The sequence below is a fragment of the Heterodontus francisci genome, chromosome 32 (assembly GCF_036365525.1).
Source record: "Heterodontus francisci isolate sHetFra1 chromosome 32, sHetFra1.hap1, whole genome shotgun sequence".
Classification (NCBI taxonomy): domain Eukaryota; kingdom Metazoa; phylum Chordata; class Chondrichthyes; order Heterodontiformes; family Heterodontidae; genus Heterodontus; species Heterodontus francisci.
Genome location: NC_090402.1, coordinates 37,097,735 through 37,124,404, shown reverse-complemented (window position 1 = coordinate 37,124,404; position 26,670 = coordinate 37,097,735). Strand labels below are relative to the sequence as shown.

Here is a 26,670-nt window from a genome sequence, read left to right as displayed (position 1 = left end):
GCTCTGAATCCATATAGACTTTTGGATAGACATCATTGGCGAGTTTTCATAGGCGACTGAGCACTATCTTTCCAACTACACACAATAGTTGTTGCAATATGACCCCATCGTATCTAAGTTGTACAGTCTCCAAGGTCTATTACTCTTAAATCCAATTGCCAGTGCCTCTCTTCACCTACATTATCTCTGTTCCTTCCCGATAGCATTTGTTTAGTTTCAATGACTTACCACAGCTCAGCACGTTTAATTTTAAAAGACTGAAAAACAAATATTTCCTCCATCAGTACTGTTTCCAGCTTCCCAAGGCATGCTGGTATATCAGGCTAAAAATTATGTCAATTGCCTCTTTTTTTACAGTCCCCCTCTCGTGTGTGGTGTGACTTCTAAAAGTTATTTCTTTCTGTTTTTTCCCGTCGGTGGTGATCTTAATATTGTTATATCTCGGCTGTAGAAATGTTTGTTCCAGATCTGTTACTGTTTTTTTAAGCTTTGCTGAATGCCCGGGCAGGGATAGAATGTCATAACCAAGCTAAAAAACATATTTGAGCAAGTTGGATCTAAGCGCAATATTTACAAGCAGACGTGAACATGCTCCAGCAGTATTTATCAAGCATACTACTCAGCTACTTCTACTCTACTGTGGACTATTAAGCACCCACAATTAATTTTTCCCAAAATATGAAGCAAGCAAAATACATTCCCATTCTAACTAGTTTGATCAGGGGAAAACAGAGGTTGTAATGATCAATCTGACCAGTGTCTACCTGAGGATTCGTTCCCATTCAGCTTTCTGTCACATTTTTAACAATTGCTACTTTTGTTTTCCATTTTGTTGTACCAGGTCAATTAACAGGAATACTACAACAACCGATTGGGCTATCGGTAAGATGTGAGAAATAATCCTTATCCACAGATGGATCGTGATATTCATGCCAATGTCCCACCAGGAATAATCACCCCCAACTTCAGGGATTTCTTTCTGGATTTTATGTTTGTTCTGGGTCAAAGTGTAATAATGTTTTTGGGACTGACTAACATGTCTCATTAACTCTACCCCATGTTCTGGCAGAGGTGATATTTCATAGCCGAACCGAGTCGCATACTGGTCTTATTATTATTTTAACTCATTAGCAGTATTCGAACAGATACATTTCCTAATTCAGCATTTATTTTAATTGGCTGCTGGCGAATATACTAGAGAATGAAATATCCTATTGACTTTTCCAGATCAGCCGCTACTAACTTAACTATTGCTAACAGCTGTATAGATTGGCACTCCCTACCTGTAGATCACTTCACTGTTACGCCAATGTGTTTTGTCGAATGATAATTTTCTTTGGTCCACTGGCTAGAGATCTGAATTTGTATTTTTTTAAAAAGACATTTTTAAAAAGACCAGCTGCCAACAAAGTCATCCTTTCAGCTTAAGATGATTACCTAACTTGCAACACTGTATCCTACACTGCCATGCTTGTGAGGAGAGAGAAGAAATGTCTGCTAATATCCCAGGAAGAACCAAGACCCAGGAAGTTTAAAGGAACTACCTGATCTCTCAGCAAGAAGAAGAAATACTGCTAAATGCCATGTTTGAATCACTGAATGAGTGTCATGTGACAAGCCCCTCCCCACCTGTGGTTTTAAGTTGGTGTTTTCTCTGCAACAGAGGAGAAGCAACTGGACTCTGACATGAGCAGACCCTAAGTGGGGGTCCCTCTCTCTCTCTCCATTCCAACTTGAAAGATTTCAAATGCTGTTGTTAACTAACCACCTTTGCATACTGCGGCTGCAGTCAGAAAGCCCATTGGAGGAAATCATCCACAAGACTCACCAAACCAGTCATCTACCTCTTCAAACTAAAAGCCTCAGGACCACCGAATTCAACTAGAAGCCAGCCAAAACATCAAATGCCACATACAGTGAACCCTTTTGTTTTACGGACTCTAACTCAACCAATCTACCTTTCCCCACTCGGTAACCTATTTGCGTGTGTGTAAACCTCTAGTGCGTGCATGAGAGTGACAGTTGGCACATTGTTTATTATTTAATTCATTTGGTTTGGGTACAGTAAAGTTAACCTCTTTCTTAGTGAACTCAAGAAAACCTGTCCAATTGGTTCTCGTTATGATCGTGGCAAATAAGTAATCAAACCCCCACTGAATTGGCCAATACATCCACTTTAAGAAAGAATTAAACCTTTTGTGGTTAAACAAGGAGAGGGAAAAGCGAGAAGCCCTTTGATCCCTCCTCACTTGACCGTAACATCACCCAATGATATTCCTTCTCCTTTTGCAGGATTGCTGCTAATTCTAAGTTATTAGCCTATAAGTACATACAATTCAGGTTAACAGATTATGTCACATAATATACATTTTAGAGAAAACTACAATTTACCATATCCTCAATGAAACATGAAATTAAACGATTCTCTAACTCTCCCTTTACCAGTATCCATTTTGTGGATACTTTTTCCTACGTACTTTCCTTTCATAGCCTTCAATTGGTCCAATCCAAATTTTGTATCTGTTTTACTTTATTTTTACTCCCTCTGACCATTACCAGTGTGTTTAATTCTATCCTGATTATTTTAAAGTCAGTTTCTCTGAGGAGTATGTATCAATGCCGGATAATTTAAAACATTGTCTCACTCTACTGGCCACTTCATTTCATATTTTGCTGTTGTCGAATAACTGAGCATGTCTGAGACCCATACTTCAGTACAAAATCACCATGCATTTCCGCATGTGAGTTGCTTCACACACAACAAATCATATCTGCATACTCACACCAGTATCCCAATATCGTGCCACATGAGCCTTCTGATACAAACCATTCTTTGACTTTCAGGTGATCTTATCAAAAGATCAAAGGGTGTGTCTTTGCTTATCTCCCCCTGCATGGTCCCGATGTCTCGGGTAATGGCCAAATGCAGTTCTTTTAAAAAGTTTGTAAGCAAAAATACAAACATCTCCAAGAGAAAGCTATCTATTTGTTTTTCTCATTGAAACCTTCTTGACTTTCACAAAAATGTTCTGGATTTCTTGGAAATTCTGTACTATTTTAATATAACGGTTTGAATTCTGATTCCACCAATGTTGTGCTGGCCCTTTCCCAAAATTCCTTTCCAACGGCCTGAGGGAGGGGCCATCCTGATCAGGCACTATGTGCCTGACAGAGGGTTGAGTCCGATGCCCCAACCACCCCCATGCCCAACATGCCCCGCATCCCACCAATTGACCACCCTTGCCTTGCCGGGTCCCAACCGATTGCCCCTGGTCAGGCCCCAAACACTTACCCATTCTCTGGGGCTCCCCGAGATATCTTCCATCTTCAGCTGGGTTGCAGTCCCAGCAGTGGCCACCGCTCCTGGTGTCACTGCTGGGACAGAGAGCTGTTGGCCTGCTGATTGGCCGGTATGCTTCATTTGGCGGGATTTCCTGTCTCAATGAGGTGGAGGTCCCACCGCAAACCAATTAAAGGCCTGGGACCACAAAATGTGGTCCGGATCCCCAGGCCAGGCGGAGGCGGGTTTGCCGCCGACTTTTCAGTTGGTGGACGGCTCCCGTCCGCCAAGGGTAAAATTCCGGCCAAAGTGTTTTGAAAAGTTCAAATTGGATTTCTGCCAGACATCTCAGCAAACATAACTACAAGGCTAAAGCTTATCTCTTGTGAAACAAACTCTTTGGTGCCTTTCACTGTTGCAAAACTAAATCTTAAGTCAAAATAAATCCATGCCAGCAACTTTAACTTAAAATGTAATTTATTTGTTATATGTTTTCAATTCTGGGAGCACACACTTAAATTGAACTGAACAGACTCAACAATCCCATTCACACCTTCTTACTTCTATGCAACTTAGAAGTATTGATTCCTGTAATGGGCTATGAACTCAAAGTGCCAATTGTTGGGGGGATATTCCCAGGTCTTGAGCCCAAGGAAAATTTAGAATTTTAGCTGGTTCAAAACCACACTATGACTCAAATTCCTCACAAAAATACACACATGTGCACATACATAGAGTACAAATAACAAACTTATGCTCCCAGCATTAAAGACAAGACTACAAAGGGTTAACAACTTTTACCTTTACAGAGAAGAGCACAGGCATGCAGACATGAACAAACTTGCATTCGCATGTCAGGAAGCTTCTTCACCTTTACATACACAGACACTGAAAACAAAATCCAGTTGCCTTTCCCTTAAAAAACAGAGCATGATGCCTATTCCTTTCTTTTCGCAGCTTGATTTTTGCTGTGGCCCTTTTAACTTATTTATTTTCCTCTTAACTGTTTTCCCTAACCCAGGGTTTTATTTTATGCCACTCTTTTACAACATTTGAATGCTCTAACTCCACATCCTCCTGCACAATCTCTTTTCTTCCTCTCATGTCCTGTGACTTCAACCCTTCTCACTCTTACTTTTCTCTTTTTTTCTTGTAACTCCTTCAACAAACTATTGGCCACTGCTTCCCCATCACTAGCTTTTGTGTTCTTTTCCTCAATTTATTTTCTGAATCTTATCTTTTCACATTCATCGTCTTTAAACTGTCTCAATTATGCCAAAAGCCAAACAGTCTTTAGCATACCAGGGGAGCATGTTGTATCTTGCATCCATTTTTCTGCTTCACACACTGAGCTATCTCCTCTTAGAATCATTCGAATCCACCCTCATTTAAAGGTAACTTTACTGCTATACACTTCGTTACCAGTTTATCCCTTTAAATTTGAGTGTGTCATTTAATACTTCTTTATGCAGACCCACCCAGGGACACTAATTCTGGAAGACATTTTATTTCAAGACACTCACTCAGGCTTACAGTTTGTTTTGACACATGAATTACAAGAAAACAAATTAATGATTCATTCAAAAAGTTGTTATGCTTAATGGGGTTAGTTTATTTGTACCCATGATTACAGATTTAAAACAGGCACAGATTTAAAATGATTACAGAAAATGTAAAATTACAGACATAACAGGTTGAGAAAAAAGAAGTGAAAAGAAAATAATAAAACAAAACTGCTTTGTTACTCCCAGCAAATAAATGCTTCAACAATATCTGGGATCAGAATGGTCAAAAACATTTTGAGTAATTTAGTCATACAACCATCTTGAAGTGGCCATCTCCTGTTGATTGCAGATCTCCTTCTAATGCATGTCGGGATCCTGCTTGTTGATTGCAGTAACCTCTCTGATGTTCAATCTTGTTTACTCCTTTTCAGGGGTTGGATCTGGGTTACTATATTGACAGGGCCATACCATCCTATGAGAACTCTGTTAAAAAACATTGCCTAATCAGATTCTGAGTTCTTTGTTTAAACCATAGGGATTAAACCCACCCAGAAAGTTGTCCATTTTTCTTTAGCTTTCTTTCAGTAATTTTCTATCATGTTAAGTGCCTTGTAGTCAACTTTCTAGTTTTAGATACTTGTAGAACTTATTAGAACACAGGGATTCACCTTATCTAAGTTGTGCAGTTTCCAAGGTCAATTGCTCATAAATCCAAATACCAATGTCTCTCTTTACCTAAATTGTCTCTGTTCCTTCCTGATAGCATTTGCTAAGTTTCACTGCCTTACCACAGCTCAGCGAGTTTAATTTTTAAAACCTGAAAAACAACCATTTCTTCCATCATGAAAGGTCACTGTCCTGAAACATTAACAGATGCTGCCAGACCTGCTGAGTATTTCCAGCATTTTTTGTTTTTATTTCAGATTTCCAGCATCTGCAGTATTTTACTTTTATTTTAGTGTTTAATTCACAGCCGCTTCTCTTCCAGGAATGCCTACCTTGAAGAAGTTCTGCTCTTATCTCCGGGATTTTTGTTTTTTGTGCTCACTTCTTTGACAAGGAATCCTCCCCCAACCAGCAGATCCATTCACCCGCCTCCAGCATTCTCCCTCCACCTGAACCCCTCCCTCTTGCCTCTTACCCGCTGTTGATCTTTTCATTGAAAACTATCGGCGAGACATTGGCCATCTCCATTACCCCCGACACCTCATCCCCTTCCCACGGCACCTTCCCATGCAATTTCAGGAGGTGTAATACCTGCCCTTTTACCTCCTCTCTCCTCACTATCCAAGGCCCAAATCACTCCTTTCAGGTGAATCTGCAATTTACTTGTACTTCTTTCAATTTAGTATACTGTATTTGCTGCTCACAATGTGGTCTCCTCTACATTGGGAAGACCAAATGCAGATTGGGTGACCGCTTTGCAGAACACCTTCACTCAGTCTGAAAACATGATCTCGAGCTTCCTGTCGCTTGCCATTTCAACACGCCCCCCTGCTCTCATGCCCACATCTCTGTCCTGGGCTTGCTGAGGTGTTCCAGTGAACATCAATGCAAACTCGAGGAACAGCATCTCATTTACCGATTAGGCATGCTACAGTCTACCAGACTGATCATTGAGTTCAATCATTTCAGAGCATGACTGACCCCCCTTTTTTATTTTTATTTTTCTTTTTTCTTTTATTTTCATTTGTTGCATCATTCATTTTTTACCATGTGCCTGCCCACTGTTTTTTTCATGTTTGTGATTTTGACCAGCGCCGTTCGTTATTCTGTCATTTAACACCCTCTCTGCACCAGCGCTTTGTCTTTCACCACACCATTAACACACCCTTTGCCTTTGCTCCATGACCTTTTGGTCAGTTATTGTCTGTGACCCTCTGTCCTATGAACACCTTCCCTTTTGTTATCCTTTGTTCCTCCCCCGCTTTATTTGCTTAAAACCTATTACATTTCTAACTTTTGCCAGTTCTGCTGAAAGGACACTGACCTGAAACGTTAACTCTGCTTCTATTTCCACAGATGCTGCCAGACCTGCTGAGTATTTCCAGCATTGTTTGTTTTATTTCAGATTTCCAGCATCTGCAGTATTTTGCTTTCATTTCTTCCATCAACACTGTTTTCAGCTTCCCAAGGCATGCTGGTTGAATGCCAGGCTAAAATCTTCGTCAATTTATTTATTTTACTTACAAATGAAAAAGCAGTAGCTCTCTGATGTATGTTGACTGTAAGTTACTGTGTCTGATTTTGTTAACAAAACCTAACCTTCCTGAAACTGTATTGCGCTTTACTGAGTGAGGGGTTTAAGTGAGGAAGTGCTTTAAACTCTTCTTTTAAAAGCACACAATTTTCCCATTGTTTCTTTCTGTTTGAATCCGGCTTAGACAGAAAGGATGATGGTTTCCATCTGTTACTTGTGAAGGGTCAGAAAGGAAATATGCCCTGCCAGCTTCAATTCATTTCTCAGCAGAGGAGATCCCAAGGTGCAAAATGTCTATGAATTCAACACTAATTGGCAGTATCACTGCAAGAGGCCAATCAAGGGAGAGTTCAGGTGTATAAGTATCACACTGAGATTGTGTGCTTCTCAGGGTTGTGGTTCATTTTCAAAGCAGTCAGATGCATTCTGGCATTGTTCTCCTGCAAGTTCATTTCACACTGCAGAGGTCAAACTCAGTTCCAAATAGAACAGTATTCAATCAGAGACCAGGGATTTAATTTGAGACCTGCTTGGAGTCTGGGTCTCAGTTAATTGCTGGATGAATTTGCTGAGTCACGTTCTAGAACTTGTGATCCATTACTTTGCTGAATGCTTGTGGGAAATACAGACATGAACAAATTTCTGGAAAATATTGGGGGGTTAGCATTTTAAAACAATTAAACCTCACAATTAATTCTACTGGTATTCTGCTGTAATCATAATTGTATTTTATTGACAATGAAAAGTACATTATTTGGTTATTCAGTCCTGTCATTGCTGGATTAATAACTGGAAACCGAATTGAAATTGAGTATTTTGGGGGAATTTTATCCTGGCAGCAGGACTCTCAATGTCCGGAAAACGAGACACCAAGATCCCGCATGCCTTTTCCCCAGAAGGCCTGCCAAATTTAGTGCCAATCAGCCACTTAAGTGGACAACGTTGGGCCTTCCACAGGATCAAGGACCCGTCTCCGGAAGTCCTGCCCTTGGTGAGTTGCCGGCTAATCAGAGATTGGCAGTTGCAGCACTACTATGGAGGCAGTGGCTGCTGCTGGAGGTGCACTTACTGGAGGCCGAGGAGCATCGCTGGAACCACGCCTCAGCTAAGTCAGGGCAGGAGGGATCTCGCAGGGTGGGGGTCACGGAGGAGGGGAATTGGCAGCTAGGGCAGGAAGGTGGCCATCAGTGGGATCTCCCCCTCCTTCCCGATGCTGGGTCCCTTGTTCAGGCACTAAGTGCTAATTGTGGCTGCAGTGGGAAGAGGCCCTTAATTGTGAGTTAATTGTCCAGTTAAGGGCCTGAATTGGCAGCAGGGCAGTAAAGCCATTCACAGGCCTTCCTACCCTGGACTAAATTTTGGCAGAGGTGAGATGGTGGTGGGAACCTTCCCCGCCACCATCCCAAACAATTTTATGCTCTCTTCACCTCCAAATCCACTGCGGGGAGAGCATACAATTCCCCCCTTCCTCTTTTAATTTGATGCAGTTGAAAAAGTCATATATATTTGTTTTTTGTATGGGGAAAAATAAAGAGATGCAAGTAAAGCATTGCTTAAAGAGGTTATATGGAAAATGCATGTGCGATGTTGTTACGACCAGGTGAGAAAGAGGTCTGGGGTTTCCTTTCAGCCTTCCCCTGGTCTTACTGTAACAGGGTTTTATTTTTAAACACACTGTTTTGAGCTCCCCCTTGGTGAATCCTTGTTCACCGTTTTCCCATTATAAGGTAAAGAAACCAGCACAAGCAGGCTTTCTTAGGTTTAAAGAGTTGAAATTTATTATACTTAAACTCTAATTCGGTTAACGCCTATCGATACACGATGCTTCAACGTTAGCATGCATACACATATGCAGATAGAGACAGAAAGAAAACAGAAGAAATAAAGTGGAAATGTTTGATGCAATATCTGAGGAGGTTTTTTGTGTTGCAGTTCTTTGAGCTCACTGTAGTGTCCTTGATTGTAGGTAGACCTTGCTTTTCATTGAGGCCCAGTATTCTTCTTAAACCTTGTTCGCTGTAGGAGACTTTTCTCTCTTGGGGTTCATGTGTTTTCAGTGGATTTGGAGTTCTATGACAAAGAGATGGGTGCAGGCAGACATGAGAAGCTGCGGCGAGCCAACCAGGAGAGATCTTCTCAGTCCAGGAGCATTCTGCTTTCTGCCCAAACTGTTGATCAAAAGTCCATTGTGGTGTGAATGTGTTAGGGAATAGTCCTTTGTCCTTTCCAAGCACTGTCTGTTTTCTGCAAATGTCTTTCCAGCCAAGGGTCCATTGTGGGTTGAATGAGTCGGTGAATGGCTGCTTTGTCCTTCCAAACACTGTGTTAATATGTAAATGTTTTTCCAGCCAAGATCTGGTAATTTTTTAAAGCAAGTCCTTTCTTGACTTCAACAACAGTTTAAAATGTAATGTCCATGTGGCGAAATTAACATGCCTCAGGCTTGGACAGTGGGAGCCTGCATGACAGATGTTGAAATGAAATGTAAATGAAAGTCAAAGCAGGTTTTACAATGGCATTTGCTTGTAGAGATTGAATAAAAATTGCTTTGAAGTGATTCTGATTCTTTGAAGCGAAGGCCATGTGCAGTTATCACTATTTTGGGATTTTTCTGACAGGTGGGTGGAGCAAGATGTGAAGATGTTGACACCTCAGTTTTTTTGAATCTCAGTTGAATTTCTGTCTTTTTTCAGGTGAATGTGGCTGTCATGATGGCTACTCTCCAGATCCAATCCACAAACATCTTTGCGTGAGAAGTGACTGGGGACAAAATGAAGGGTCAGTTCGGTAAATGAAGAACAACATGTATTTGTTGTATGTTGCATAGAGTATTAGGGACCATGTCCTGTTTATTACAAATTCTACATATTGAAAAAAAAATTATGTTTTTCCTGTAATTCTCTGCATCATAAACAGCAGGAACTGAATGGCAAAATACTTAGGTTGTCCTATATATGACTGCTTCTACACTGTTGTTTGGTGCATTTGGATCCTGGAAGAGTCCTGCATCACACTCTCATTTATAGATTTCAAATCTGCTGCCAGTCTCCTGCAGGCTTTTTCGACACAGAAACCAATGACAAATTACATAGAATTTTACAACACAGAAACAGGCCTTTCAGCTCAATTGGTCTATGCTGATATTTATGCTCAATGCAAATGTCCTTCTACCTTACTTCACCTCACCCTATCAAGATAGCCTCCTATTTCTTTCTTCCTCATGTACTTATTAGCTTCCCTTTAAATGCTATTTGCCTCAACAACTCCATGTGGCAGTGAGTCCCATATTCTCACTACTTTCTGAGGAAAGAGGTTTCTTCTGAATTCCTTTTTTTGGATTTATTTGCAACTATCTTGTATTTATGGTCTTCAGTTATGGATTCCCTCACAAGTAGAAACATCCTCTCTATGTTTACCCTATCAAACCCCATCATAATTTTGAAGGCTTTTGACAGGTCACCTCTTAGTTTTCTAGAGAACAGAGCCCCACCTGTTCAGTCTTTCCTGATAGTTGTAGTCTCCGAGTTCTGATATCATTTTTGTAAATATTTCTCAGTGGATCTCTATTTCCATTGGATCCAGATTGGATTGGTAGCTCAGAGTAGGGAATACATCAGCTGTGTTGTGACCTGGCTTCTGTAACATGAGGCTCTTCAATTTGAGCTCCTTCCTCCCACCGAGGGAGAAGAGTCAATTTTTCTTTAAAACTAACTTCCTATCCATTTTGTTTGTCTGCATCTCTTTCTGCTGGGGGGAATCAGTCAGCACCTGATGGCTCCTTTCGGCTTGAGGCATGATGAAAGTTCTCTGGTGCGATGTCAGTGCTTCTTTGTGATTCCCAGCAGTAATTGGATGCTCAAGTTGCCGTCACTTGCTCCAGTCTCTTGACAAAAAATGGTGTTGCTTTTCTGATGTTCTCCATTGGGGCCTCAGGTAACAAATTGACAGAACCTGCTCCCAATTATAGAAGGTGAGCTCGAGTGACAAGGTGCAAGATTTTTAGTTATGTGCTTGCTGCCTGAGGCATTGTCTCGTACCAAAAAGCATGGTTGGCATCACTCTATCTACGAAAGATGATGGACACGCAGCAAAAATTCATTTAGGTGGGGTGTCTTCTCTTGGCGCACCTTTGCTGATGGCTGTGAAGGCTAATCCTTGAGAGGCAGGTTCTGCCACAAGTGCTGCTTGTGAAGCTGCCAAGTGCACGGTGAGTTGTTTTTGACATTGGCACCTGTTGCCAAGCTGCTGAAGCAACTGGCCATCATGGTAGTGCACTCCAGTCCACAGGATGTGTGGCCATTTCCCTCTTTCACCAGCTAGTGACTCCCAGGTGTGATGGTCGACATTTAGGGCCTTCATGTCATGCTTGCAAGCATCCTTAAAACGGAGCTTTGGGCGCCCCATTGGTTGTCTGGCCCTGGCTAACTCACCATACAGAAGATCCTTGGGTAGCAAACCAAAAAGCATATACATAGTTGAAAGGTCTGGGTCACAGGGGACTTGTGATGTTTTCATGCTTTCATGTTGTCTATACTTTTTAATTTTATTTTTCGAGAGTTTACATTTGGATATATATTCTATGAAGTAGTTTCTATTTTTTTGAAACTCTGGAACTGAGACATGATCCATTGAGTATTCTTGTTCAATGTCGGGCCATTTCCTCATCTATGCATTCAGTTATTTCAATGGATTATTGTGAAAGTGTATGCAAGAGATATTTAAATACATTTAGAAATATTTGTTAAGGGGCATGAAATATCACTGCCTGCCTTGGATTAGGTTGCCTGCTTGGATCCACACATTAGAGAAACACACTAAGCCCTACAGAGCCATAGGTCACAAGTTTGATTTTTGTTCCATGTCATTTTAGCTGATAGTCAGTCAGACCAACAGTGCAGCCCTGGGCTAAGGAGTGGAAAAATCAACCAAGGCTATCTATTAAGAAATGAACCCTAATAAAATGCAGCAAATATTGATGTCAGATGAAAAGAAAATGAGCTTGGCTGTGATCCCCTCTGTGGTCAAACAGCCTACAGATACTTGGGAATGGTAGTGAGGGGTTAATTTTAACTTCCAAAACAAGATGGGTTGAGTAAGATGTAAAAATAAATTAAGTCTCAAACCCAACTACATCCTGCCTCCATCATGCCTACTTCCCAGTTTAATGGAGTAGGACAGGGAACAGGAAGCCAACCTGCTCCCAGAAGACAGATGTCCATTTGAATATTATAATGAGGCTAGGACCCTCACATTTAACAGGTTTTTTAGGCTTCAGGATACCTGGCAGCTCAAGGGAACTTCGGGGAGATGATAAGTGCCATTACAGCACTGCTTGTGGGTCAGGAGGAGAAAGACTGCTTCCCCCACTTGCAGGCTACCCCAAGCTTGCATGCTTGCCAGGATCTGAACACTTTCCCTGTGGACTTAAAACTCCGCAGTATGTAGGCCCAACCAAAACTCCACCCCATTGCTTTGACTAACTGTTTCTGTCAATATCTGAGCCATAAATGCAAGTTGTTGCCATTTATATTTTTAGCACGTGGTGATTGTTCCAGTGATTATATTTGAAATAATGAAACCTTTCTTGCTGTCCAGTCATTTCCTAAATTACATTTAATTGTTACTGTGTTTTTGTAGACCATGGCCATATACAACACTGGAAAGAGGCTATGACCTTGTGACAGGGGACCAGGCACCAGAAAAGATATTCAGGTAAAAAAAAAGTGAATTTCTTTCATCAACTTTCTCTTTTTCTGGTGCAATAGCTTATTAATGAGGAGGGGTTATCTGTGTTAACTGGTCATAGTCAACTCTCTTATGATATATATCACCTAAACCTAAAATGCACCACATTCTCTATCTTGGACTCAGTTTGAATAGGATTATCTCTTTCAAGGGATTGGTGGGTAGGTATATGGATGTTATTACTTCTGGACTCATATGCAGCCATGACTGATTGGATAAAAAGCTTCCCCATTTATAAATGTCCTAACTGAACTGAGTTTCATTGCTCTATACATGAAACCATTCATAATTAAGCACTACTCATCACCAAATTGGTAGTCTTACTCTGGGAAAAACATAAGGATAGTTCAGTGGCAAACTTTAAACTGGTGCAGAAACATAGTACTCTTTGGAGGTTGGGATTAAGGTATATCGCCAGAGCAGAATTGAGGAATCTTTATTCTGCGTGTAACTTGTGCTATACCTGACCCAGAAGTGTTTGATGTGGTCATTAACACAAAATGATATATTCTGGAACCAACCAGGGAGCAGGCTATTTTAGATGTGGTAATGTGGAATGAGACAGAAATAATTAATGACCTGACAATAAAGGCTCATCAAGGCAAGAGTGATCATAACATGATAGAATTTCATATTCACTTTGAGGGTGAGAAATGTGGGTCTGAAACTAGTGTTTTAAACTTAAATCAAGGCAATTACAAGGGTATGAAGTCAGAATTGGCTAAAGTAGACTGGGAAAATAGATTAAAAGGTAAGACGAGAGAAGCAGTGGCAGACATTTAAGGAGATATTTCATAACTCACAACAAAGACATATTCCATTGAGAAAGAAAGACTCTAGGAGATGGATGCACCATCTGTGGATAACTAAGGATGTTAAGGATGGTATCAAATTGAAACAAAAGGCGTGTAGTGCTGCAAGGATTAGTGGTCGGGCAGAAGATTGGAAACATTTTAGTGGGCAAGTGAGTGGGCAAAAATTTGGCAGATGGAGTATTAGGTAGGGAAATGTGGGGTAGTCCACTTTGGTGGCAGAAATAGAAAAGCAGAATATTATTTGAATGGAGAGAAACTTCAGGATGCCATGGTAAAGAGGGATCTTGATATCCTTGTACAGAAATCACAAAAAGTTAGCATGCAGGTACAGCAAGTAATTAGGAAGGCAAATGGAATGTTGACCTGTATTGCAAGGGGGATGGAGTATAAAAGTAGGGAAGTCTTGTTTCAACTTTACAGGACATTGGTGAGACTGCACCTGGAGTACTGCATCCAGTTTATGGTCTGCTTACTTAAGGAGAGTTATACTTACATTGGAAGCAGTTTAGAGAAGGTTCGCTTGGTTGGTTCCTGGGATGAAGGGGTTGTCTTCTGAGGAAAGGTTGTGCAGGTTGGGCCTATATTCATTGGAACTTAGAAGAATAAGAGGTGAAGCATATATTATTGAAACATATAAGATGCTGAGGGGGCTTGACAGGATCGATGCTCAGAGGATTCTTCCCCCTGTGGGGGAATCTAGAACTAAGGTACACAGTTTAAAAATAAGGGGTCTCCCATTTAAGATGGAGATGAATTTCTTCTCCCAGAGAGTCGTTAATCTTTGGAATTCTCTTCCCAGATACCAGTGGAGGCTGGGTCATTGAATATGTTCAAGGCTGAGTTAGACAGATTATTGATCGACAAGGGAGTCAAGGGTTATAAGCAGCCAGCAGGAAAGTGGAGTTAAGCCCACAATCATGATCGTATTGAATGGCGGAGCAGGCTCAAGGGGCTAAATGGCCAACTCCTGGTCCTATTTCTTAATATCTTATAAAAATGACAAACATTTCCATTGACCATCTTTATCCTCCCTCCTTCACTTTTTTGACAACAGAATACACTATTTCATGGGGAAAAATGAAAGAAAATAATTTTTTTAATTAATGGTCCATTGTTTCTAACCATTGGCCGGGATTTCATGAGAAGGCGGTGACCCTGCCCATCAGCTGAAAAGTCAGGTGGGGGGGAGCGAGCCCACCTCTTGTGGTCCTGGAAGCCACGTTGCTATTTTGAGTGGCTCAGACCCTCAATTGGAAGAAGTCAGGGCTTCTGCCCCTCTGAGACAGGAAGTCCCACCTCCAAGAGCTGCTGGCCAATCAGAGGGCCAGCAGCTCTTCAGTCCCAGCAACACCACTGGGAGCAGTGGCCATTGCTGGGACTGCACCCGGCATGAGGAGCAACATGGACATCGGTCTTCAAAGAGCTGAGTGGGGGTCAGGCCTCGCCGGGGCGAATCGGCTAGGCCCCGGTGAGGGGGTGGGGTGCAGGCCGGAAAGCAAGGTGGAGGGTTAGTTTTAGTGGGGACGGCCCTTGCTGCTGGGAGGGCTGCCATGCAGCACAGGGTGCGTGATAATGAAGGCCCCTCCCAGCCCACAAGGAGGCCGCCAGGTTTACTGGGCGACCTCCTCAGGTGCTGAAGTGGCCATTCACCACTGTTATTTTACCAGCCCTTCAGGGCCTCAATTGGCTTAATTGAGGTGGGCAGGCCGCTTGCCACCTCCCCCACCACTGGTGAAATACCAGCTAGGACGGGTAGGGGGCAGACACAACACCCTCTGCCTCCCACTCAACTTTACAGCTCCCCACTCTCCCCCGTCCACTTCACCCCATACCCAGGTTGGGGGAGAGGTGGTAAAATTCTGGCCATTGTTTTTAAAAACAACTTAATGAATCTCCTGTGGCGTTGCTTATGATAGACAGATGAAACTCTATTATAATGAGTGTTATGCCATGTAAAGCACAATGCATTATTCCATAGAAGTGGTTTATCTGTGGTCAGGTTTACACTGTGATTATCTTAGTTTGTCACTTTAAGTCTAATTGCTGTTAATCAGCACATCTTGAGGTGAATTGATTTTGGTTAGTGAAGTCTTCAGATTGGCAGGTGATGGTAAATAAGCATGAAATGAATACCTTTTAATTTTGTTTTAGTATTTTGGAAGTATGATGTCTGAAATATGTATACTTGGACTATAAGTGAGTGCTATATGCAGACAGAGGGTAGTCAGGCTCCTGTATTCTGCTTTTGTTTTTTTTTTCTGGGTCTCAGAGCAACTCTGAGCCATTTATTTATTTTATTTTTTTATTTAGAGATACAGCACTGAATCAGGCCCTTCGGCCCACCGAGTCTGTGCCAACCATCAACCACCCATTTATACTAATCCTACACTAATTCCATATTCCTACCACATCCCCACCTGTCCCTATATTTCCCTACCACCTACCTATACTAGGGGCAATTTATAATGGCCAATTTACCTATTGACCTGCAAGTCTTTGGCATGTGGGAGGAAACCGGAGCACCCGGAGGAAACCCACGCAGACACAAGGAGAACTTGCAAACTCCACACAGGCAGTACCCAGAATTGAACCTGGGTCGCTGGAGCTGTGAGGTGCGGTGCTAACCACTGCGCCACTGTGCTGCCCATCTTAAACATCTGTCCAGTCAGCCATGAGCCTTCCACTTACTCCAGCTACCATTCAACCAGTTTGCGTTCATGACGAGATGGATGCCAAATGCAGCCTGAGAATGTAACCGAGAGATTAAAGCACAACAGTTGATGCTCCATGACATCTTTGACTGTTGCGCAGGCTGCAACTCCAATGCTGTTACTTTACTGCATGTATGCATAGTTTCACAGTCTGAAGATCTGGGCATGGACAAAGCCAGCACCTGGTAACAAGTCAGGCCTTGGAATTGAGCTGTTGCTGTCAGTTACGTTCAGCTCTGCTCTTTTTCCCAAGCCCTGCTTCCTTTCTGATTTTTGACTTGGCAGAATGTGGCACTCCAACTTCTGTCAGTTTCAGAGTTGTAAATTTATGTGGCAAATGGAGGGAGAAGAACAGAAGTTAAAGTTAACCTTTAAGTTTAGAGATTCAGAAATAGTGATGTGAAACCAAAGTTCAGCTTGGTCTGATATACATCAGCCAATAATTTGGCCAAAGTAATGCCATAAACACTTCGTTGGTACTGTTTTGTAGAATTCAGCCCGTTTAAGTTCTGAGTATGGGTCACTCCTCTGACTGAGTCTTAAAAGCAGATTTCACTGTGTTATGTCAATTACCCAAAATTCACAGTCTGTTTTTGTTCCTTTCTCCCTCTACAACTACTCACCAGCTTTTCACTTGTGTGCAAATTAATGAAACAAATTAGTGCACAAGGAAAAGCAGATGGTGTTCAGCTCTTTCAGTCTGGAGAGCAGTAAATGCAGTCATGCAGTCCTTCACAATGGAGCTGATAACTCTTCAACCATGTCACACCTGCACCAGAATAAAAGGGATTTTTAGGTTACAGGATGGTTAGAATTCAGATGTATTAAATGCTTCCAGCTGCTGTATCAGCAAGGGTTGAAATCTATCTAGCATGGTACCTCAGGGTGAATTGGACACCTGTGAATATGAAGTCATGCAATAGTAGAAACTTTAATGAAATACCTAGTGGAAAACATTTACGTTAATGACCAAAGCCTGTTTGTTTGTTTAATGGACATTTAATACACTGCTATTAGCATAATGGATCTTCTATACCACTGATCAAAATAAGACAGAGGATATGGTACTTTTTAGAGACAGAAGCATTTTAACATGTCACACATTGTTCAACTGCTGAAATGTGTAGTTTGGCCTGCCTGTGAAGTTTGTACAGTCCAAGTGATGTAAATAGGTGCATCTAATACCTTCTTTTTGGTTTGGGAGCATCAAGAAATAACTACATTTTTAACATAATTATTCTTAAAAACTTATTTTTTTCAAATATAATGAATGTGACAGACTAGATACAAGTTACACATTGGCAGGCTACAGAGAAGTGTTTGACTTGTGAGGAGCTAAGGTGGGAGTCTAATGGAGGAGTTGATACTGAAAAATTTGGGCAGAGCAGATGTACTACTTCATGTGTGTCTGGGCGCCCATCTGTTGTTTTGTACCCCAAGCACAAAGGGCGGCACAGTGGCACAGTGGTTAGCACCGCAGCCTCACAGCTCCAGCGACCCGCTTTCAATTCTGGGTACTGCCTGTGTGGAGTTTGCAAGTTCTACCTGTGCCCGCGTGAGTTTTCTCCGGGTGCTCCGGTTTCCTCCCACATGCCGAAGACTTGCAGGTTGATAGGTAAATTGGCCATTATAAATTGCCCCTAGTATAGGTAGGTGGTAGGGAAATATAGGGACAGGTGGGGATGTGGTAGGAATATGGAATTAGTGTAGGATTAGTATAAATGGGTGGTTGATGGTCGGCACAGACTCAGTGGGCTGAAGGGCCTGTTTCAGTGCTGTATCTCTAAACTAAACTAGCGAGACTCACGATTTCTGTGTGTGTAGGCTTTATTCAAACTGGCGGCCTAGATCTGTCTTTATTTCACTTTTGCAACCATGCCTCTCAGAGTTGGAAGACAGCAGATTGAGCATCCTTATAAACATAGCACAGAGCAATTAATCACTGAGCAATCAAACACAACACCATCACCACCATAATTCAGCTGGAGCTAGGGATAAATTTTATAAAAATGTACATATAACCTATTTTTGATGGTTTTTTAATTAACTCTTGCGATATGGGCATTGCTAGCAAGGCCAGTATTTATTGACTATCTTTAGCTGTCCTCAAGAATGTGCTGGTGAGCCGCCACATTGAACTGCCAAAGTCCACGTGATTAAAGTACTCCCACAGTGGTGTTAGATAGGGAGTTTCAGGCTTTTGAAGATGAAGTGATATATGTCCAATTCAGGTTGGTGTTTGACTTGAAAGTGGTCATGTCCATGTGCACCTGATACCTTTGTCCTTCGAGATGGTGGAGGTCTTGAGTTTGGGAGGTGCTGTCATGTAGATAGTACACGCTGCAGCCAAGATGCACCTAATGGTGCAGGGAGTGAATGTTTAAGGGGAACTAGGGATGAGCAATGTATGATGGCCTTGCAAAGGGATGCCCAGAACAGAAGAAAATAACCCCAATATCTATCTGAGGCCTGTACCAAGAAGTTACTAAGAACACAAACTGTAAAACCTTATTTTGTTTTCATCAAGCTAATATTAATTCATGCTTAATGAGATATTAGCTCCAGTTCGAATAATTCAAGCTTTGTACCAGTGATCCCTAGGGTAATTGTGTATTATCTACCATTTTTGCCATTCTGGTTGGTCTGTTTCTAAACTGGTTCTCTGCTCTCACCAGCATACTTCCTTTAGAGTCGAAGCACCCCAGAGTTGCCATCTTGAAGTTAATGCCCTGATTATACATGTGATCAGGGTTAGGCATTAAAAGTTTATTGACACATGCTGCCAGACAGCTACTCTTTACACTGTCCAACCCTAGACAGTTGCAAGTGTGAAGTAAGTAGGTTAAACAGTTTAGAAAGCATCAAATCTGTGGTAGGAGTTGTGCAATGGAAAATTTCTCGAACTATTTCCCTGCAAACTCTGAATAGTACTCACATGACAGGAACTGATTATTCTGGAAACTTAAGCATTCGAAAGGTGGCTGTTACCTTTCCAAGTTTGTTAAAATTTTGTACATTAGTAATGTGATACTTCAGAAGAATTTCAACACTTATTTGATGTATTTCGGGATTCAAAAGAAAAACCTTTGAATGTCATGTACCATCAGGCAGTGCTTATGGTTCATGATGAAAGTCTTGAAAGATCAGATGAAATTAGATTTGTGTTCTTCAAAGAGGAATAATGTATTGAAGTACTTTTAGTCTTTCTCTATTTTCTTGATTTAAAAAGGGAGGTAGAGAGAAAGCAGGGAATGATAGACCAGTCAGCCTGACGTCGGTAGTGGGGAAAATTCTAGAGTCCATTATCGAAGATTTTATAGCAGAGCACTTAGAGAACAGTGGTAGAATCGGATAGAGTCAGCATGGATTTACGAAAGGGAAATCATGCTTGACAATCTACTAGAATTCTTTGAGAATGTAACTAGTAGAGTTGATGAGGGACAGTCAGTGGATGTGGTTTATTTGGACTTTCAGAAGGCTTTCGACAAAATCCCACTTAAGAGATTAGCGTGTAAAATTAAAGCGCATGGGATTGGGGGTAGTGTATTGCAATGGATGGAAAATTGGTTGGCAGACAGGAAGCAAAGAGTCGGGATAAATGGGTCTTTTTCCGAATGGCAGGCAGTGACGAGTGGAGTACCGCAGGGATCGGTGCTGGGACCCCAGTTATTCACAATATAAATGATTTAGATGAGGGAACTAAATGTTATATCTCCAAAATTTCAGATGACACAAAACTGGGTGGGAGGGTGAGTTGTGAGGAGGATACAGAGAGGCTTCGGGGTGATTTGGACAAGTTGAGTGAGTGGGCAAATGCATGGCAGGTGTAGTATGATGTGGATAAATGTGAGGTTATCCACTTTGGTAGCAAAAACAAGAAGTCAGATTATTATCTGAACGGCTATAAACTGAGAGAGGGGAATGTGCAATGAGACCTGGGTGTTCTCGCACACCAGTTGCTGAAGGTCAGCATGCAGGTGCAACAGGCGGTAAAAAAGGCAAATGGTATGTTGGCCTTCATAGTGAGAGGATTCAAGTACAGGAGCAGGGATGTCTTGCTGCAATTATACAGGGCCTTGGTGAGGCCACACCTGGAATATTGTGTACAGTTCTGGTCTCCTTATCTGAGGAAGGATGTTCTTGCTATAGAGGAGTGCAGCGAAGGTTTACCAGACTGATTCCTGGATGGCAGGACTGACGTATGAGGAGAGATTGAGTCGGTTAGGATTATATACGCTGGGGTTCAGAAGAGTGAGGGGGGATCTCATAGAAACCTTTAAATTCCAACAGGACTTGACAGGGTAGATGCAGGAAGGATGTTCCTGATGGTGGGGGAGTCCAGAACCAGGGGTCATAGTCTAAGGATACGGGGTAAACCTTTCAGGACTGAGATGAGGAGAAATTACTTCACCAGAGAGTGGTGAGCCTGTGGAATTCGCTACTACAGAAAGCAGTTGAGGCCAAAACATTGTATGTTTTCAAGAAGGAGTTAGATATAGCTCTTGGGGTGAAAGGGATCAAAGGATATGGGGGAAAAGCAGGAACAGGTTACTGAGTTGGATGATCAGCCATGATCACAATGAATGGCGGAGCAGGCTCGAAGGGCCATTGCCTACTGCTGCTCCTATTTTCTGTGTTTCTATGTTTGAATGTATTTCTTCTTTCACACTGAATTGTTGTTGTTTAGATTGGATTTATGTAAATAGAATTCTGATTGTTCCATAAGAAATACTTTTGATGCCTAGTGGGTCAAGTGTATTCCTTTGAAACGTATCACCATAGACTCTTTCACCACAAGAATTAAGCTCAAAAGCTAGGTTAATGCTCTGTACCAAAAGAGTTGCATTGTTGATGGTACATCAAACCAAGGCCCATCATTTATTTTTTTTTCTGGTGGTCCAGGTGACTGTTGAAGATCCCATGATACTCTTCAAAGAAGAGTATAAGAGCTTTTGTGGTGTCTTGGCCAATATTATTCCATGAACTAACAATGCCATAAAAAAAAATAATTTCCGTCACTGTTCATAGTATTCTGCTGTGTGTAAAATGGCTTCTGTTTACTTGAAAGCAATTCCATGTATGGGAAGCACTTGGGATATTACTTAGGGATGTGATAAGTCAATATGGCCATGAAATTCAGCTCCTTAGTGTCTGGTCTTCCAGTGCTACGAGTGCAACTTTGCCTCCAAATTGGCGCCTGTAGCTCGTTACACAGCTCCGGTGGTAGCTGCACTGCATGTCATTTTCGTGAGGGTGTTATCGCACATGAAGGAACCATCCATCGGAAGCATGCAGAGTACTCTGGCAGCAAGCTGAGTTTGCATGAAAGTAGTCTGAGCTTCCATTGCAATACCCAGATGTTGGGTGGCTTCTGTTTGTGCTGCGGTGGAAGCTGAGACATTGGCCATCAGACATAGCATTATGGTTGGGTCCACCAATGTACTAATTGTGTTGGCCAGCAATTACACGCTGGAAAGGATAGGCTCCAAGCTCTGCACAAAGCCCTGTGCCACGTAGGTGCTAGACTTCTCCATGCTGATTGAAATTGATCACAAGCTTTCGGGCAGGTCTGCCAATGTAACAAGCATTTCATTGCACATATCCATCAGTTTTCTTCTGTAGGCTGCCCCATCAAAGTTTCTGTGACAGAACTTAAATGCGATCTCGCCCTTTGTGGAGCTGGCACCTGTGCTACCCTTGTCCCCTGCCCTGGCTGCAGGCCATTCGTGACCAGTGTTTCACCATGTGTAGATCCTGCTTCTGACCTATCCTCTGAAGTATGCACAGTGTCAGTATCTGAGCTGGTGGCTGTGAGTGTGAGAGCAAGGAGCAGTGTTTCTTCTTCATCACTGTCTTCCTGTTCTTCTGCCTCTTGCTGTTCCACCACTGCCTGGCCAGTTTGCATTTCTTTGGTATCTGAAAGGAAAAGGCACAAGAGTAGGGTTGTGGTGAGGGGAAAGCCAGAAGTGCATGCTTACACCATCTGCAGCTTGTAAATCAGAAGAGATTGTAGGAAGAAGGGAAGTGTGATATGAGAGTGAGGATTAGGTGTGTCAGTATGTGTTAATGTGCGTGGCACTATTTGTTTGGGTAATGCGGCTGTCATGGTTGAATAGCTGGCAGTGTATGCAAGCTGTGAGATGTTGGTGTGAGGCTTGCAGCAATGCTAAGTGTATGGGGTGAGGTGAAGATATGAATGAGTTAGGTATGAGTCATGACTGATGGAGATTGTTGTTAGGTGAGTAATGTGATGTGGTGCATTGAGCAGTGCGTGAAGCTAGTGGTCCAGTTGATGGGATATAGCATTTGAAGATGCATTCACTGACGTTGACCACTCGTGTCAGGTCAGTGAACTTTTTGTGGTATTGCATCCAGTTCCTCAGGGTTAAATTCCTGGCAATGACTGCCATAGCTATCTGGTTCCACTGCCTTCACAAAGTTTGTCTGGAGGGTTTGCTAGCCCCCTGTGGGTAGATGACATCTCTCCTCCTCTTCGCTTCCTGTTCCAAGCCACCCCCCACCCCGCTCCAGTACAGCATTAGAAAATCATGGAGCCCAATCTCTGCCATGCTGTGTCAATCTTCTCCCTTTCCCAAGTCAGAATCTGTTGTAGAATGACTTCCAGTACCTGCTCCAGCCATAATGAATCTCCCCTCTAAGAGTTGCAGGCTGCCTTTAGGCAATGCGGACTAGTTTTAACTCATGCTACACTCTCACAATTTTGCTTCCCCTGTTCAGTTAGCTTGGCTGCACACTACAATCATTTAAATCAGCATGGGAACACCACCACCAGCAAGTTCCCCTCCAAGTCACACACCATCCTGACTTGGAACTATATCACCATTCCATCACTGTCACTGGGTCAAAATCCTGGAACTCACTTCATAACAGCCCTGTTGGTATACGTACACTCCAAGGACTGCAGTGGTTCAATAAGGCAGCTCACCACCACCTTCTCATGGACAATTAGGGATGGGCAATAAATGCTGGCCTAGCCAGCAACACCACATCCCTTGAATGAGTTGAAAAAAGAAAACTGCTGCCTGGATCAAAAGCAACAGATGCAGGATGATCCCACATGGTGATCCCCACAACCATTTTCAGGCCATTTCCAATTTTCCGTCCTGTATATTTATTTAGCCTCTTTCTCTTCATAGGTCCACCTATAGCCTGGGTCAAGGTTTATGGCTGCCAGTCAGTAAAAGTTTTGTTGTGCCTCCGGTGGAGCTGTCGATCAGGCCATTGGCCAGCTGCAAGACCGATGTACTAGTCACAGAGGACACCGGAGAGGTCAGGTAAGATACCAATCATCGGCATAAGATGGAGGGATAAGGATACCTTTCATTGTGTTGATGTTATTGTATTATCTGGAAGTCAAATTAGGAAAACCTTTGCCAGCTGTTATTTCTAATTCATCACATTCATAGAGCAACATGCAGTATGATGGATGTTGCCTTTTATCTGTTTGTTCAGTTTTCTAATGTGGCTTTCCATCATTTTCTGTGTCATGCATATCAAATTAGGACACTCGTTTTTTACCTTTTCTGAATGAATTATTATTTCTGCTGCCAGTTGAGATATTGTCGAGCTCATTAACAATGTGAAAAGTTTCAAGTTTTTTTCTTGTGGGTTACACTTCTTGATGGCGGAGTCATGATAAATAATTTTTTTAAATCCTTTGTTCCATTTTTATGTCTTTTACCCTTTTTACTCTCACTTCTATGTCTCACATTACTCTCATAAGTGGGTACTTGCTCCTAACAGTGTTCACACTTGCCCTTATTGCTGTCTAAATTTAATAGCACATGTAAGATAACAAAATGGAAAACCTTTCTGTAGGTTTGCTTTAGTTACTCGTCACATATTTCTGCAGGGTCCCCTCAGATCTCCAAGAAGCACAGAATAAGATCACATTAGACATTGTTTAAGGCAATCAAATTTGTTTTACAGTAAATGAAAGCATGAATAAATAACAGTAATATATATTTACAATAGATGTTAGTTGCATGTACAAAGGAAGGCAAAAGGTTTGCATTCTAATCGATCATAAGGTAGAGTTTCCAATTTGGGCACAATCGTTCATTCAGGTGCAAATTGAACTGAACATTGTGCTAGTTTTCCGAATTGATTTTATGGTTAAGGTTTTCTGCTCAAATTTATTTGCATGATCATAAACAAATTGCTTAAAAAATAATCCTTGATATATTTAGGGGTGATAACCTGGTGCAGCAGAAAATTGATTTATCAGTAATAAATAACATTTTTACTTGAATGTTTAGTCCACCACCTCTGAGTAATCCAATTTTAAATAATTGAAAAATATACAGAACCATTTACCAGTTTCAATCATGTACAGTCAGTTTCTTAGTAAATTAAATATTTATTAATATTTGAATGCTTTTAATAGGTGCCTATTTGTGCCCTTCCACCGAAAGAAAAAAGGCTTAATTTTAGGAGCCTTCTCAAAGGAAACGCAGTTTGCCCTGAACATAAATAGTGTTTGATATTCCATGATCTGGCACTGGTTCTGGCCAAACTGCACCAGCACAACCTAGCAGAAACTCTATCTCTGATATCTTTATGTATCTAACTGTTCTATGCTCTGAGCATTTGCAGGATTGTCTGTTTAGCTAATTCTCATCAAGAAGTTCTATTCAGATGACTTCTCTTCATTGGCACATGACCGAATTGAAACATTTTTGAAAAGCTCCAGGCTTTTAAATTCCTCCCCCTCCTCCACCCCCACACACCCCAAAGAAGTTAGAAAAGCTTTATGGAATTTAAATGGCTGCCTCCTAACATCAAGAAGAGCTGCCAATTTTAGACATATTTGAATCAATGACACAGTACGTTTGTGTTTAAATTGCTGTAGCTTGGTTCTTCTTTGAGGTCAGAGACAGCTGAGTAATCATGAAAATATAGTATCCAATTAGGTCACGGCATGATTTTTCTGGGTGCATCTGATGTTTAACTCCTATTGTATCATCACTGACTTCAAGGAGCATATACCAAGTTAAAACAAGAGACAAATGCTTTGTCATGGCTGTTCTTGCCTCTTTTCTGTGTTGCAGAGAGATGATCCGCTTTATTCAATATATAATATATATATATTTATATATATGTTCAAAACTGTTTGAAAGGTGCCCTTAAAAGCCTGGTTCAAGGAAACAGATGCACGAATTACAACAGTTGCATCATATACACATTAGATCATGGCAGAATTTTTAAATACTAAATTTAAAGCACTGCTATTTGACAAATTATTTCATCAGAGCCATTGAAATAACAACAATTTCTATTTATACAGCGCCTTTAAGGTAATAAGGTGTCGTAAGGCCTCTTCTTGGGACATCATAAATCAAAGTATGACACGAGCCACATAGGGATATATTAGAGCAGATAACCAAAAGCTTAGTCAAAGAGGTAGGTTTTAAGAAGACTCATCGGAGGAAAGTGAGGTGGAGAGATTTAGGGAGGGAATTCCAAAGCTTAGGGTCTAGGCAACTGAAGGGACAACCGCCGATGGTGGAGCAATTAAAATCAAGGATGCTCAAGAGGCCAAAGTCGGAGAAGCACAGGTATCTTAGAGGGTTGTAGCACTGGAAGAGATTACCGAGATAGGGACGAGCCAGATCATGGAGGGATTTGAAAACGAGGAGGAGAGTCTTAAAATTGAGAAGTCACTTTGTGCAGAGGCTGAGGAAGAAAAGCAATGACTATCGCAGTGAGAAAATCTGCATGGTACTTGGGTGGGCAGTGGAGAACCAGGATTTGAAATGAGAGGTGAGGGGGTGGAATAAGGTCGAGATGCTCAAAGGAGGAGAAGGTGCCAGAGGAATAAGGGGACAAACCAAGGCGGGATTTGGTTATAAGAATCACACAATCAACATGACGGTCTTGGCAAGGCAAATGGTGAAGGGTATAGCCAGGCAGAAAGGCTTCAGTTAGAAGGAAGGTGTCATCACCCCTCAGCCAGGTTTCTGTCAAGGCAAAGATGTCGATGCAATCAACCCAACTAAGCTCATAGATTGCAACGGCTTTGTTCATGAGTGAACAGAGATTCTGGAGAGAGATACGGAAGGAGCAGTGATAGCTGAATCACTGGCCGAGTCCACAGTATCAGCACTGGGAAGGGTGAGTTGAACAGGGAGGAGATTGGCAAGATTAACCCCTAGCCAGTGCAGTGGGCAGAAAGGTCGGATAGGACAGTTGGAATTGCTGCTCATAATGAGGCAGCGCCAAGTGTCTTGATGAGCCCTTTGGAGGAAGCCAAGCGAGGCGCAGTGGGAAGCTTATCTAGGAGGGAGTCAAACCTGGGATGGCAGCAGGAGAGTAGGAAGGTCGAGGAGTACTGAAGGGTTGGGGTAGGGATTTGGGAAGGCAGAATATCTGAGAGAGCAGAAATGAAAGGAGG

General features: G+C 42.0%; 1 protein-coding gene across 10 annotated transcripts in view; it reads left to right on the top strand.

Moving 5' to 3' along the window:
• The window catches only part of LOC137347765 (astrotactin-2-like), a 1,864,757-nt gene that overhangs the window by 855,223 nt on the left and 982,864 nt on the right, over positions 1 to 26,670 (top strand). For 9 of the 10 annotated variants that reach the window (XM_068012699.1, XM_068012698.1, XM_068012697.1 and 6 more), the window contains 3 exons: positions 9,679 to 9,772; positions 12,623 to 12,697; positions 23,414 to 23,551. In XM_068012699.1, coding sequence (XP_067868800.1) covers positions 9,679 to 9,772; positions 12,623 to 12,697; positions 23,414 to 23,551 — 307 coding nt within the window. The remainder of the gene's footprint in view (positions 1 to 9,678; positions 9,773 to 12,622; positions 12,698 to 23,413; positions 23,552 to 26,670) is intronic. The other variant, XM_068012693.1, reaches the window with a different exon arrangement.